This window comes from Vigna angularis, chromosome 8 (assembly GCF_016808095.1).
Source record: "Vigna angularis cultivar LongXiaoDou No.4 chromosome 8, ASM1680809v1, whole genome shotgun sequence".
NCBI lineage: Eukaryota > Viridiplantae > Streptophyta > Magnoliopsida > Fabales > Fabaceae > Vigna > Vigna angularis.
In genome coordinates, this window is record NC_068977.1 from 29522328 (window position 1) to 29537884 (window position 15557).

Below are 15557 nucleotides of genomic sequence, written 5' to 3' on the forward strand. Positions count from 1 at the left end.
AATTAATAAATGATGAGAAATAATATAAAATGTTTTAAAACAACTTGTTATAAATTTCAACAATACTTTAAATTAAAACTATCTATATTTTTTGTATATTTCAGTGAAAACAAGTTAAACTTTTGTGTTTTTTTTTTTCTAAACGAAGGCATTTTGAACTTGTTATTAATAAAGAAAATAAATACATAATAAAACATTAAAGTAATTGAAGGTTTATTATATAATGAAATAAAATAAAATAAATCCTCGGAATGTATACATTTTGTATTTAATTCTTTATGCAAGTTAACATTGATAGTATTTTAAATAGTAAATAAACACGTGATTTTAGTATTTTATATCATATTTAATAACAAAAAGCAATCATTTCCATGATAAAAAAACATTATGTATTTTATTACATAAGTTTTGTCTTATTATTTTATGTACCTATGTATTATTTTGTTGGAAATAATCAAACAACAATAAAAAAGATTTTTTTCTATCCTGATTCTGTCTTATCCATCTGCTATCTAAGTTTTCTGAAGAAGTTTTCATAAAAATCTAGAGAAAGTGTTGACTTATTATCGTCTCCAAGTGCAACTAGAAACACTATTTTCTTTACAAACAGCTGTTCCAAACGAATTACCATTCTCCTGCTTCTGTCTAATCTTTATTCTTCAATCCACAATCAAAAGGGTCCCTCTCATATCTTCAGATCCGCACTCTCTTTGCAGAGAAAAAGGTTACCATGTTTCATGTTTTCAATGTTTCGTTATTTGGGTGTAGCTTTATTTGCTCATCAATTTAATTGCTTGAGAAAAGCAACCGCCTTTCCTTTTCAACTTGTTTGTGGATTTTTTTCATTGCATTCTTCCAAAATTAGTCGTAATGCTGGTTGCTTGAAGATTTTCTTTTTCAGATAACCAATTTTACAGTTTATGTTGAGTGTTGTGTTGATGATTGATCATAGCTGTTCTGTCTGCTTTAAGGCTTTGGTTTTTGGAAATGACTGAAGAGAAAAACAAAATGGATTTCATTCAATTGCTTGGACCTGACATGTCAGTCAAGATTCTGACCCATTTGGACGCCCCTTGTGATCTTATTAGGGTTTCTGCTGTTTCTAGTTCTTGGCACCGATTTGGTAATCTTTCTTAGTTTATTTCCTTGTAGTGGGATTTAATTTTTTAGTGCTTTGAACTTTTTTGTCCAAAAAGTGCATATTTTTCTACTCGCGGTATTGATATGCACTCTTGATATTCTGCAGTTCTTGAACATGGCCTTTGCAAGCAACTTTGCTTGGCAATGTTTCCTGAAATATCTGGTGTTACTCATATGATTGAGCTTGACAACATTATTGAACCACTGGGAAACACTCCTGGCAGTTGTGTAAATTGGGAGTATCTAAAGAGAAATCATAAAGTCTATGCATTCTTGTCCTCTGGTCTTCATCCTGTGAGAAAAAGTTGTATCTCTAAAGCTATTAGTGCATCTAGCACTGATAACTATCCTGAAGAAAGCATTCTACACACATTGGAGCCTGGTGATAGAACTGAATATACAGCATCATACTGGTCAAGCAAAGGGGAAAACGATCCTTCTGTTCCTGAGACTTTAGTTTACAAGCTTGTTTCAGAAATGTGTCTTGTTACAGAGATTCATGTCCAACCGTTCCAAGGTTAATAGCTAAATTAAACTCCTTTGTTTTGTGAATTGGGTATGTTGAGGATCATGAACTTTTGCTTGATCATCTGACAAATAATCTATGTTTACTTGTCAGCATTTTTTCAGCATGGCTTGCCTATATATTCTGCTAAGGCTGTCCGATTCAGAATGGGACATCCAAGATACCCAATTGAATCGGAGAGTGCTGTAGATAATATAACTGCTAATGAAGTCTTGGGCGATAATCAATTCATATGGACGTATACTTCACCTGAATTTCCAATGTGCCAAGTGAGTTGCATTTTAAAATGCATTTCTTGAATATTCTTTTATCCATTCAATTCACTCAACAAATAGGAGTTGAGATTCGTCTACTGATCTTTTCTGGGAATCATTCACTTAGTGTACATGTTTTACCTGCTGAATATAGCAAGTGTGAATTTAGCATTTATTCATTTTAGATTGAAACTACATTGTTTTTTACAAAACAGTATTCTATGCTCGTGTTTGACACTTGAAATGGGTCAGTAACATACCGACTTTACAGGAAAACAGCTTGCAAAAATTCAACCTCCCTAAACCTTTTCTGTGCATTGGAGGCATTCTGCTAGTTGAGCTATTGGGTAGAGTTCAAAAACAAGAGATGGATGAATTATTCTACATATGGTTTGTTTCTCAAGCCTTCTCTTTTATCTAATGTACACATACTAAATTGACATAACCTAAAGAACTTAATCTTTGTCTTCCAACTGTCCACTCTTCAATTAGACACTGCTTCTTTCATTATATGACACCAATGCCACTCAAGGGTCATCATGAAAAGGGCTTTTGTTGCAATTTCAGAGTATAGATGAAAAGTAATGTAATAAAAGATGACATTTCATTAAAATGCCATACTTCTATTCTAGGTACACGGGATGTTGAATCATTCATCATGTTGTCATAGTGGCATGAAGAACCTTAATTTATTTCCTTGAGTTCTCTTTGTTAGTTCATTGCCTACATTTTATTTAGTGTTTCTTTTCCAACTTAGAACATGGTTCGATAAAATTCCTCATAAACACTTCTACAGGAGAAATTTATCAAAAGTTCTTATATTTTAAGAATGAATGGGCATTTGTTTGTTTATCTGTCTTGGATTACTATGCTGCAGCATCTCCCATGTTCAAGTCATGGGACGGCCACTTTCACCAGCATTTGATGTTAAAGTTCATCATCCATCAGGGAAGTGTACCTTGAAATACCATCCTCCTCCGACAGATCCTCACATGTCTTCAACATCTTCGCCGGACTCGAGCAGTTCGTCGCGCCTGCGCATAATAACCTCGAGCCTAGTGCAGAGGGGTGTGAGACGTTGGGAGCAAATTCTCTTGGGTGCACTGCTTGGTTCTGGCCCTGTTGTAGTTGATGATTAATGGGAAATTGCAAGGAATGAAGAACCTCAATTGTCAATGTAAAGACTTTTGGCCAAGCATTTGTATAGCATAGCATATGTTGAGCACAATAATTGTAGGGGCAGAGGCAAAGTTTCATCTTTATCTTTTTCTTTGTGTTACATAAGTCTTGTCTTCTTGGCTAGTTATAAAGTGTATAATGCTGTAAAGAATGTGTCTGGTGTGGCTTGAACTGATAAAGACAGACATTTGTGTTGATGATAAGAATGCTAATGCACACAATCTTTGTACCTTTGATATGGTGTTTTCAGATTAGGTTTCTGTGAACTTATATTTTAGAGAATGAGATATGTGCAATGCAAAATAATAGGTTGAGACTATGATGAAATGTGTTTATGTACAATAAGTTTTGAAGTTAAAAGTATAATTGTTGGTTTTACTTCATTTTTCAGAGCGTATTAGCATTTTATGAGGTAAATTCATGTCATTCTCTACTGGAATTGGAGGGGATTTGGTTCTGACAAAGTTATTATTATTATTTATTTTAATAAGTTAGAATAATTATAACAATTTTAAGAGTAAAATTATAAGAAAATGTGTAAAGTGTATATCTTTATTACTTGTTGTATGTATTTCTAAATAAAATGAGAGTTTGGTTTTCGTACTTACTTCCAAAAGGAGTTAAATTATTATTATTATTAGCAAAAATACAAAAATACGTATGTTCTCTTTTTTTATATGATAATATAAAAAAATAAAATTATTATTATTGTTATTATTATAATTATAAAATCAAATCTAAATAACTTTTAAAGTTTTATTACAAATAAATTTTATTTATTTTGTAGGTAATTTTTTAATTAGAAAATGATTAAATTAAAAAAAATGGTCAAATTGAAAAAACAAATAAATTTTAAAAAAAGTGATCAGTGAAACAGTAAAATAATTATTTTAATATATAATAATAATTATCACAATTTATAAATAAAAAATGCTTTAATTATGTTTTGTAATTATATATTTGTTGGTTAATTGAAAGGCTCAAACTTGTTTACTAAATATAATATCAGATTAAATGCACCATTCTATTGAGAAGTAAGTCGCTTATCTGTTTAAAAGAATTTAAGCAAAATTAACTTCAAAATAGACGTTTATTAGGTCAAATTTCCCTAGAAATATTAAGGTAGGCTTTACACAAATTATTTGAAAATGAGTTACTTTTTAAATAATCACTTATTTTTCAAAAACACATAAAAACACGTGAATATTTTTTCAAAAATAAGCTAAAGTAGTTGCATTAAAATGTATAACAAACTAAGCTTTGCCGAGACTATACCTAATTGAATTTATATTTATTTTCGTAATAACTATACTCTATATTCATTCAATTATTTATTAATTCAATTGACTTTAAAAAGGTTATACAAGTTTTATAATGTAAAGTTAACGTTGTGTTTGGATACGATATTTTAATAGAGAATTATTATTTTTTATTAAATTTAAAATTTTTTATAACAAATATATTATTTGGATAAAGAATTTTGAAAGAAATTGAATTAAGAATTTTATTAGAGTAATTTGATTATTTAAAATTAAAAATTAATTTTTTTTAAAATATAAGAATTTGAATATTTTCATATTTTAAAATTTATATTTTGAAATTCATAATTTCGGTTAATTTGGAAATGAGTGGATTTGATTCAATCAAAACTTAAGTAAATTCAATTTGACTTGATATAGTTTTAATATAATGTTTAGGCCTAATTTAACTTAACCAAACTTAATTCAAATTTTCACTCAATTGTCTTGATCTCATGTATGTCCAATCCGAGTGGAATCCGATTGAACTTGACTCAACATGAGCTACTTGGTTGAACATGATCTTACCTCGATTCAGCTTGACTTGGACTCAAGTTAATTCAATTCTAATGGTTTTGGATAACTTAATACAATTGAGTTTTAACCAACTTTGCTTAAGTCGACTGCTCGACCTTACTTAACTTGACCGAGTTTAAGCCGATTTGACTCAAATTAGACATAGACAGACTCAACTCGACCTACTTTAGCTTGATCTTGATTGAGCTAGGCCCAACAACATAAGCGAGAACAAGGATAAATCCATATAAAGAATCCAAGATACGATAAACTCATAGCATAACAAAATATAAACTCATTTGATAAAGCTTAAAAAAAAGTTGAAAAGAGTATGTCCTAATGAAGACCTTTCATGGATGCCTACTAAAAAAATTCTTAGAGTTCTATTAAGACCTCGGCAAGTGTACCAAATCGTTCAAGTAATATAAAATGATAAGACCAAGTATCGTTTCCCAAGAGACTCGTGTAACACTAGTTAATTACACGATTAACAACTCATTTAGATTAACAAATATACGAATAAGTGCAACAAAATAAATTGACAAGGAAATAAAAGTGGTCTTTGGCATCCAGAGACGCTTAAGAGCGGAAAAGACTAGAATTGGTACAAAATGACAATGTTAACGTTAATTTTCACCAATTCACTCTTGTGCATACAAAATTTCATCTTCTCTCCATCAAATTACTAAATTCAATCCATAAAAACACTCTAGCCCTAATTCCTTAAGTGAAAGAGCCTAGCTTTCACCTATTAACTATCAATCTCTTGATTAATTAACAAGCAAAACCCGCATTAAGAACTAGGATCTAAGACAACAAGTGAATCATCTCCCATCTCTAAAATCAATGAACCACTAGGACTCTTGTTTCAGTTATAGATTACATAAGATACATTCCCATACCCATCAATAAAAGATCAAGCCATGAACATCTCTATTACACGCAAGCTTTAAGATTAGAAACAAGAATACTAGCAATTGATAGAAAAGGCATATATATATTTGAATCATTCAACAAATACACAAGAGTTCATAGGCTACGACTAATCCCAACAAGATAGGTTTGGCTCTCCATGTCCATGGAGAGCCTTTAAGCTTACAAAATGGTCATGGAAGAAGAAGAAGAAACCAAAGAGGAAGAAAAGAGTGTTCCCACAAACCCTAGCAGCCCTCCAAGCTCTCCTCTAAGTGAATCGCGCCTCCAAATAACCAAAGACCCAAACTCCTTCGCGTTTTAGGGTTAAATAAGCTCAAATTGCCACATCAGCGAAGGTGACGCTCAACATCCCTGGAGGAGGCGCCTAAGCGAAGCTACGAGGTTGTGGCGCTTAGCGCCCCTGAAGGGGACGCCCAGGCGAGAAATTCTGATAGCATCATGGCGCTCAGCGCCCTATGCTAAGGGGCCCTTAGCGCGAGCACACCAGAAATCAACTTTTGTGCAGTTGGTGCAGGTGGCGCTCAGGGCCCCTAACCTAGGGGCCCTCAGCCTGACTCTGATGCACTGCATTTTTTTCTCTTTTTCTGCATATATCTGCTTGCTTCTATGGCTGGTTCAATTCTTTACATTGGTGGAGGTTTTTCCAAGCACAATTTTAGCTACGAAATAAGGAGATTAATAACGAATTTATATCAATGTAACCGAAAACACATTTATTTAGAAAACAAGACAAAAGAAGAAGATTAAGTAAGTTATAAGCTAGAAAAGAATTGATTTTACTACTAAAATAATGCTTAGATAATTGTAAGAATTAGCATTATCAAGTTCCCATAATCAATTAAACGAAAGAAAGTAAAAACAAATATTAAACTAGACGGAAAAGGTGATCGATCATAAAAGAAAGCTTACGTCTTCGTTTCTTATTCATCTCTTATTCCAAATGTGAATCAAGAAAAAAAAAGATGAAAGAAGGGTTAAGAAAGATCAAACCACACACAATCTTCAAATTCCATTTTTAGATTTAAAATATTGTTAGGGGTAAAGTTAGTTTAGTACAAGACGTATTTAATTTTTAGTCCAATAAAAAACTTCAAATTTAATCTTCAAATTCCAGTTTTTGATTAAACATATTTGATCTTTAATAAAAAAAATGTCATGAATGTTTGTTAAAGAAAATACAATTATCCTTGAAGGAAACCAATATTCTTTTCTTTGTAAATTGAATAAACGCCTGTCACAATTATTAAACATCATAATTCGATTACCTTGAGTATTATTAAATATTATCCAAATCCAAACAAAATTAGTACAATTAAAGTTTTTGTATTAAAAATATAAAAAATTTATTATACTAAAAGACATATTTGTGATATATCATATTTTTATTACAATTTTATCTTTTCTAGATTTACAATAAAAAAATAATAATTGACCATGATTTATATTTATATATATATATATATATATATATATATATATATATATATATATATTCAATTTTTAAAAAATAAATAAACTATTATTATTATTATTTTCATTTCGTAGATTAGTGATCTCATAATTAATCGTCATTCAATTTTAATTTATACTCTTATTAAAATTCTATCAAAGATATTTTTATAATTGATTATATTATATATAATTTAATTTTTCTTTCATCCCATTAATAAAATGTTTTACAATTTTTTTTTATTTTCATTCTATATTTCTTAATCTAAATAACCTATTTTCTATTAAGAACAGTATTTGATTACGTCATTATGTAATTAATTTAATTTTTTATCACATCAATCAAGTTTCCTACAAAATTTTCGGTTGTTTTTACCTGTTTTCACTCAATCCAAATAGTACCATTTTACACCTTGTTTTCCTTCTTTTCTATCATAATTTTGATTGTTATTAAAATCAGATTTTACAAATGTATAAAATTTACTACAAATTTTCACTTTTTACCTTTTAATTCAAATTTTTTCCACCCTCTTTTTATTTCATTAAAATTAGTTGTCATTAACATTATATATCTATATATAGTAATAGACCACTTGGTATCCTTCCCACATCAATTTCACTTTTTATCCTGTGTTTTGCAACGAGTATTTAAATAGCTTAGGAGGACATCTTGCTATGTATTATAGGTAATGTGGTGTTGTCAGTAGTGGCATTTGATTAAGCTTATTAGATAAGAAATGTAAGTGCCGTATAAAATGCTTACTGTCATAGTCCAATAGATTACACTTGCAGGACAAAAACTCTCAAATAAAATCCCTAAACACCTACTCGAGTCCAAGTCCAAACAAATTCCATCGAGAAAATTATGACACTGAAAACCAGGAAAAAAACAGCATCTATTGAAAGTATCCTGTACAATGATAATATAATAAAATAAACACTTCAACAAGATATGCCAATTACATGGCTAAGTTGTGTTAGTCATGCCTTCCATCCAAAACCCATGTTATCATCAAGATCACTGTTAAAGAAGGAGCTATCCGCGAACTCATGGCCAATATCCTGAACCATACCTTGCAAATGTAGACTTTGTGGCATATCAGATGTTCTTGGGTTGAATCCATGGTTGCCACCAGCTGCAGAAGAATCACTGTTGGAAGCTGTTTTGAAGCTGTTATTCCTTGAAATGGGTCCATTGTTTCCTGGAACATTGACAGAACCTCCACTTAAGGATGGAGCATGGCCCCCAAAACCCAGTGCATTTTTTGCCAGATTCCCATTTGCATTGGGTCCACCAAGAGACTGTGATTGCATTCCCCCATTGTTATTTGACATTTCCTGCATCAGTTGCTGGATCATCTGCTGCTGCTGTAGGGCTTGATTTCCTTGGGACCCCTGGGAATGACTTTGTTGCAGTAAACCATTTCCACTTAACGTACGCTGTTGAAGGAGTTGTTGCTGGTGCTGCTGCTGCTGTGGGGGTAGATGGGGACCTGGGAAACCACCTACAGAGTTTTGCATTGAGCCTGGAATTAAAGAAGGACCAGCTCCTTGCAAAGCAGAAGAGGGACTTGGGTTCGAATTACTGAATGAGGATCCAGGATTGGAGCCAGGGCTAGAATTCATTGAATTTTGCCTCATGAGAAGATTTTGGTAGTTGGTAAGAACTAAATGGGCTGACCCACTCAAAGCACCACGATTAACCATATTATGAGTGCTGTTTATGTGGTTGTTCAATCCAGGATTCATTGCCATCAGCTTATTGAGTGTGTTTCTATCAGTAGGCAGACCATGAACACTTGCCATCTGTTCCATTTCCTGCATCTTTTGCATCTGGAGCTTTGAGGCTGTTGCTAGTCGAGGATAATTTTTTAAACTCTCTGCACGTAAATGTTGGATCAATGTTACAAAGGCTAACGACAATGTAAGAATATATTTCCAAAAGCCGAAAATTGAATCAGCTTCATACAAGAATTTTAAACTAAACTCTAGGGTAATATAATCATAAAAACCAGAAGGAAATTACCAATTGCCCCAATTTTGTGCTCTTCACAAATATCAATTAGGTCTTTCATGCTGTTGACAACCTCCGATATCTGTCAACCGCAGGTAATTAGGATTGAGAAAATACATAGCATAACGGATGACTAGTTTTCTCTATAGTACTCAACACTACTAAAATTTTGAAATACAATTTTATAGCATACCTGCAAACATCTCACATATCTTTTAGAAAAACCCAAGTCATTAAGTGATTGCAACTCCAAAATTTTAGCAAGCTGGCGCCCCGCTGTCAATACCCTGATGCAAAATAAACATTACTTTAAGCTTGAGTCCAGTCTCATTGTAATTGTTAACTTGAACTAGGCTCACAACTCAACCCAACGCACAAAACAAATCAATAATATATGTAAAACAACTAATATAATTCTCTTACTAATTGAACCAATCAATGTCACAGACTGTTCTAACCAGATACTTTTTAACCAAACATGGCTTGTAAAATGCCCAACTGGAGAGTTAGACAAATAGAAAACAGAATCTCAATTTCTAATCTCTATTTAATTTAAGATACCATGAGATGCTCTTAATCTTGAATAGCCTTATTGTAAAAATATGAATGCTTGTGACTTGAACAACCCTGTGTACATATAAAAAATGTTAATTTTGTAAAGCATGAGCACCAGAATGCACCAAATATGCCCACTGGAAAATCTCGTACTACAATTAAGATCTTTCCGTTTCCTATTTTATGGCTATTGACTTCCAGCAAGAGTTTTTTTCCTCTCATTTTCCACATCGTTCCAAATTGGATTGCCATATTGCATTTAAAAAAGTAAAAATGTTCAATAACCTTTTTTATTGAAGTTGTATTTTTCAGTTAAAAGTAATAACACGAAAAAAGCCTGTATCACCTAATCACTAACGGCATTTGCACCACCACCCCTCTGCCCCAAAGAAAGAAAAAGGAAACATACAGGGAATCCAGTAAATATGAAAAAATATAGTTTGCACCATATGCTTTCTAGCCATATCGCAGTATGCACTATTACAAGAATAAAACATCAAACAAGCTTTGGAAAATAAGACTGATTTATTATTCTCAATCATAAAAAATACATTATGATACTCTCTATTTGTAATAATCTAATTCTCCAAAAAAGGGAAATAGGAAAACTAGGAAAGTAAAATAAAGGGAAATAGGGAAACTAGGAAAGTAAAATAAAATAAAGATTATATATCTATTTCCTCTAATTAGGAAGATTCTAAAGATATTAACTCAAATTAGAACACAAGCTATGCAGTAAAGAAAAATATATCAACTGAGAAGGATTTACGAAATATACCATAAATTAAGGAACAACAATGCATTAACTTACATGTTGCTGTTTGTTTGCAAATCTTGCTGAGAAACCCCATCAGCCCCACTTTCAGCAATTGTACTCTGGCATTTTTGAGCTACCTGAACTAATTGGTTGACCTGAAAAAGTGTAAATCATATGAATTAGCAGCAAAATGAATACCTCAATTATGCCATATGACCAACCTTAAGACAGGTGATCATCTCTTATTCCTCGTCACTTAGAACTTTAAACCTGTCACCTTTAATTTCAATGATCTCCACTTTAATAAAATAAGGGAAAGCTTCATTAATGCCCACCAATTTCCTTATCCAAATTTCCATATATTAATACTGTCACCATTCACCAATTTTCATTTATGCATGACGTCTTGAGAAATATGATGGAAGAATTCAAGATGTGAGAAGTTAATTATAAAATAAGCATGCACATGCCGAATTTTTTTATACAGAAATATACGGAATATGCAAAGGAATCCACTCAAGGGTAGTCTCAACACCCTCAACTGTCTATTAAAACCAGGCAAGAAATGAAGATCTACTTAACCAAAATATTCAACCAAATAGCACCATCATCTATTCAAAACAAAGAATGACTCCAAAAGTGAAAAGCAGTCTAAACAAAGCAGAATCATACCTGTGGTGCAACCAACCTTCGAGGAATAAGTTCTTCATGCCGCCTTGCGCAGAACTCCCAAGATAATATCTGGGCAAATTAACAAGAATATCAGGAGGTCATTACATAAATAAGATTCAAATAGAAAATACATTAAACTATAAAAACAATTTTGTAACCTTCAAATCTTGAGTGAATATGATGCGAAGTTGGCCTTCACGAACAACGCGAAGCTGCTCATATACACTCTCTTGGACTGCTTTTGCATATTCTAACATCATTGCACCAGAAGGAAATCTTATTTCACGTGGCAAGTCCAGAAACAAAAGTTCATCAATCACTCCACTGCCAAATTTGATTTCATTAAGTCTAGGTAATACTTCATAAGTCGCCTCTGAGAAAATCCAGAATGTAAATATTAGATTATGAGATTTATATAAGAAAATTAAATAAATAAAGTGCTAACCATCTAGCCTACATATACATCCAATGCACAAATTGTGTATCTACCACTGTTGCATGCTAAGAACAAGTAATTTGATCATCCTATTATTGGTTGCATTTAGTTCAGCTAGTTTTGTTAGACTCCAAGGTTAAAAAAGCAAAGTAACAATTAAGATTGTGATATCTGGTCACTGGTAAGCACTGACTTCAGTGGGTACTTATCAGCCACAAAATTTAAACAAAATGAAGTACAAATCGAAATTTTACAATGAAATTAAATTCTCATAAAAACATGCTACAAAACAACAAAACAAGGACCACTTAGATTTGGTTTGATAAAGCAGATTGTTTAAATTTCACGTTTTCAAAAATATTTACAAGTAGATTTAATTACTAATTCGATCCCTATAACAGCACAATCTTTACAATTTAGTCCCTACACCAAAAATGACTCATTTAGTCACTATACAATACTTTTTAAACTCATTTTAGTCCTTACACATTCTTTTTCATCCGTTTTAGTCCCTATAATTCAAGACAACAGTATTGTACTTTCCAACCCTAGAAGATATGTAGGAACCAATATCAGATGAAGGGGCAAAATCGTACAGATTGTGCGGTTATAGAGACCAGATGAATAATTTATCATTACAAATATATCCTTTTTCACTGTGTTTCCTATTTATATAAAGTTGTATACGAAATGATGACATATTTGTAATAATTTGAGAACAAGAAATAAAAAAAGAATCTTAAATCATATGGACTCCAATACTTCCTTTTTCATATACTTACCAAACCCCCTTCCAGATTTAGAACCACAAATATCACACTGCCACGCATCCTGAACAAAGAAAAATCCATGTCAATGCATGTACTTATCAAAGATTTAATAGCACTAACAGATCGAAAGGGTAAAATGGTATATACCAAAAATAGAAAGCAAATCAAATGAAATTATTTAAAGTATAACTCTGCTTGAGCATCATTCTAAGAGTTGTCAACAATTACATAAGTTAATAAAATCTATTAACTTTTTTAGAGAACATTGAATAAATGGTTATCAGAAAATATTAAGACATCACCCTATTTATTTAGCAAGAAATACAATTCAAGAATAAATAACAACTGCAAAAATTTACCATTGCTGCTGGCGGGAAAACACCAAGTGCATGATGCCCAACATTGTTATATAACGACAAGCACCACCGTTTCTTTGCACGATGAGAGTAGTATTCAGCCACAAATTTTCTCCAATACGCAATACTATTATCCTAAAGCAAACAGTAAAATTCAATAACAAAGTTGTAACAAACATAAACTTCAAAATTAAACAATGCGCTCAGATATAATAAGTTCCTGAAACAAAAGGAATAACCTTGAAGAATAAACAGATTATATAGTGAACATATATGTGACACTAAGATAGGCCATCACAGGCAGAAAATAAACAGAACTCACATTTGGCCGTTGCCTTTGATGATAGAGATACTGCATCAATCGACGAGCACAAACCCCACTAACACTATTATCGTATGGACGCTTGACGGCAGAAGAGGGCTGCATCACTTGTTGCTGTAACTGCTGCCTCAATTGCATTTGTTGTTGTTGTTGCTGCTGCTGCTGTTGTTGTTGCAACTGCACTCGCTGTAACTGTGGCATTGACTGAAAGAGTTGTTGTTGTCTCAGTCTCTGCTGTTGTTGAAGCAAAGCCTGTAACTGTGGATTACGACCCTGCAATTGCATGGAATCTTGTCTCTGAAGAATCTGTTGTATAACCTGCTGCTGCTGCATTATATCTTCCTGTTTGATATCCAGTCTAGGTTTTTTGGACAGCTGAGATACATTATTTGGATCATGAATGAAAGATCCAGGGACATGTGCACCCATATGAAGGGTAGACGGACCAGTTTGAGAAGCAGGCAACGATGTCGCACTTGAAGCACCCTGCAGCTGCTGCTGATTCTGCTGCAATTGTTGAACATTCTGATCTTGATGAGAGCTCTGCTGTACTACAGAGGAACCATCAATCACTGATGAGCCCGAAATACTAATATTATTTGACGTAAATGACATGGGTGAGGCAGGTAATCGTAAGTATGAGTCCGTGTTAACACTGGCACTTCGCTGCAAATGGGGGCCACCAGAGAGAGCAGAATTTGCATCTGTGACTAAAGAACTAGCTCCAACACTTGGTGCTGAGTTTGCCACACTATTTAGAACTGCATTATTCATATCCCCAGAAACCAGACCCAGGTTACCGGCTCCCGAAACCGTGCTTGATGAATTAACAAAAGATGAGCTTAAGTGAGAGTTAACTACACTCTGTGACAGTCCATCTCTTTGAAAGAAAACTCCAGAATGTGATGATGATGATTGGGTTAACCCTCCCGTCACCCGCGAAGGTGTCATGGGGGGCATACCCCCTTGGTGACTGCAGTCTATGTAGCTCTCCAGAGGCAAGCTTAACTCGTACTTTAAATATTCTCAAAAAGCTCATGAACTCCAAGTAAACACAGATTGTTTGTGAACTACTGGTAGTATTTCTCCTATCTCTTCTTAAATCTTCAAGCTTCACTCTATTCCAAAGCCTTTTACCAAACCCACCAACTCCCGTCCAACCAAATGCACCCAAAACGGTTATTCTTTCTCAACACTGGACAACTTCTGATCTAAATCTAAAACAACAAAGAATAAAAAAGCATATACATATTCGTTAGTACAAGGAAAACTTCAGCAAAAATAAACACAAGTGGGCGAAAAAAAACCCTGGTTTAGAAGCATAAACCCGGAAATGACCAACTCCCTTTTCCAATAAAAATCACAACGCAACAATCTCACACATCAAATCCTAATTCCAACTGCTTTACCTGCTCTCAAGACAGGAATTCGCTTCAAAGAGAAAAATGAGGTAATAGTTGAGACTGTAATAAAACCACTTTATATGCATGCTAATGGCAAACTATTGAGATGTCTAAATCCACTCGCTTTATTTTCGCATCAGAGCTATGACTGTTCACTTTTCCATCTAAGGTGAATCAGAACCCAAGTGTAAAGATCAATATCATAGTGATAAAAACAAAATCTGAAACTCGAAATTCACATATCCAAAAGCCCTAAAACCCAAAATCAAATTCAAAAACATAAAAAAGGAACTGAAAAGATGAAACTAGTACCCCCAACTCCATTGCTGGCATGCACAATAGTTCACTACCATCAACAAACAACGAAGTAACCAAAATACGGGAACATCGCCCAAACAACAGAAAACGGAAACCTTAAACCTAACACCACAAAAACTAAAGAAAGCAAATAAATTATAATTCTCTACACGAATTTAAAATACAAAACATAAAGGATTCACTTCAAGATCGATCAGTAGCTGAAAAATTGAAAACCCCGAATGAAGATTTCAAACAGTTCGGTGCCAAAACGAATCGTTTAGGAACTACTCACTGCGAAAACCGCGAGCTGAAAAAAAGAAAGCAAACGGAAGTGTAATGAATTGAAATCGCAGAGTTTATAACAAAGTTGGAGTGACCCGTAAAACCGGTCACGCGCTATTGTTCACCTGCAGTGGCAGGTCAGTATTGAGACACGCGTCGCGAAAGTGACAGCAGAGATTAGTCGGTGATACATCGCAGCCACTTCAATACAATTGCTGACGTGGCTGGTTTTGATTGGAAAGCAGTTTTAAACATGAAAGAAACTGTGTGTAGATAATTTTCTCTTAACATCCGTACGTTTAGTTGTAATTGGAGTGTAAAAGTCGAACAGTGTCTTATCTTGTATACAACTTGTTTACACAATTTTCGGAGGCATTTTCTTTTTTATTTCA

General features: G+C 33.1%; 2 protein-coding genes across 4 annotated transcripts; one reads left to right on the forward strand and one right to left on the reverse strand.

Moving 5' to 3' along the window:
* The first annotated feature begins 531 nt into the window (after window positions 1-531).
* On the forward strand, window positions 532-3333 carry LOC108345908 (F-box protein At4g00755). 3 transcript variants are annotated; one of them, XM_017584756.2, is made up of 6 exons: window positions 532-724; window positions 972-1123; window positions 1247-1657; window positions 1760-1935; window positions 2192-2310; window positions 2869-3333. In XM_017584756.2, exons 2-6 carry the CDS (start codon window positions 988-990, stop codon window positions 3050-3052), a joined length of 1026 nt encoding a protein of 341 aa, XP_017440245.1. In that variant the 5' UTR covers window positions 532-724; window positions 972-987; the 3' UTR covers window positions 3053-3333. The 3 variants fall into 3 exon arrangements, with proteins under 3 accessions (XP_017440245.1, XP_017440244.1, XP_052723140.1); XM_017584755.2 differs by having other exon boundaries at window positions 535-724; window positions 2798-3333; XM_052867180.1 differs by lacking the exon at window positions 972-1123 and having other exon boundaries at window positions 535-724; window positions 2798-3333.
* Window positions 3334-8042: 4709 nt separating this feature from the next.
* Window positions 8043-15235, reverse strand: LOC108345390 (probable transcriptional regulator SLK2). The gene is made up of 10 exons (XM_017583988.2): window positions 15176-15235; window positions 13181-14397; window positions 12862-12993; window positions 12515-12563; window positions 11455-11669; window positions 11297-11365; window positions 10679-10779; window positions 9506-9599; window positions 9325-9394; window positions 8043-9178 (listed from the first exon to the last, which is right to left on the reverse strand). Exons 2-10 carry the CDS (start codon window positions 14138-14140, stop codon window positions 8280-8282), a joined length of 2589 nt encoding a protein of 862 aa, XP_017439477.1. The 5' UTR covers window positions 14141-14397; window positions 15176-15235; the 3' UTR covers window positions 8043-8279.
* Window positions 15236-15557: the final 322 nt, after the last annotated feature.

What these genes read in the sequence shown, in the direction of transcription:
- LOC108345908 (XM_017584755.2), top strand. Translation starts at nt 988, where the DNA reads ATGACTGAAGAGAAAAACAAAATGGATTTCATTCAATTGCTTGGACCT. An exon ending in TCATGTCCAACCGTTCCAAG is followed by an intron (nt 1,658 to 1,759) that starts GTTAATAGCTAA and finishes TTTACTTGTCAG; the next exon opens with CATTTTTTCAGCATGGCTTG. An exon ending in GATGAATTATTCTACATATG is followed by an intron (nt 2,311 to 2,797) that starts GTTTGTTTCTCA and finishes ACTATGCTGCAG; the next exon opens with CATCTCCCATGTTCAAGTCA.
- LOC108345390 (XM_017583988.2), bottom strand. Translation starts at nt 14,140, where the DNA reads ATGCCCCCCATGACACCTTCGCGGGTGACGGGAGGGTTAACCCAATCA. An exon ending in TATTCACTCAAGATTTGAAG is followed by an intron (nt 11,366 to 11,454) that starts GTTACAAAATTG and finishes TAATTTGCCCAG; the next exon opens with ATATTATCTTGGGAGTTCTG. An exon ending in GAAGGTTGGTTGCACCACAG is followed by an intron (nt 10,780 to 11,296) that starts GTATGATTCTGC and finishes ACACTTTTTCAG; the next exon opens with GTCAACCAATTAGTTCAGGT.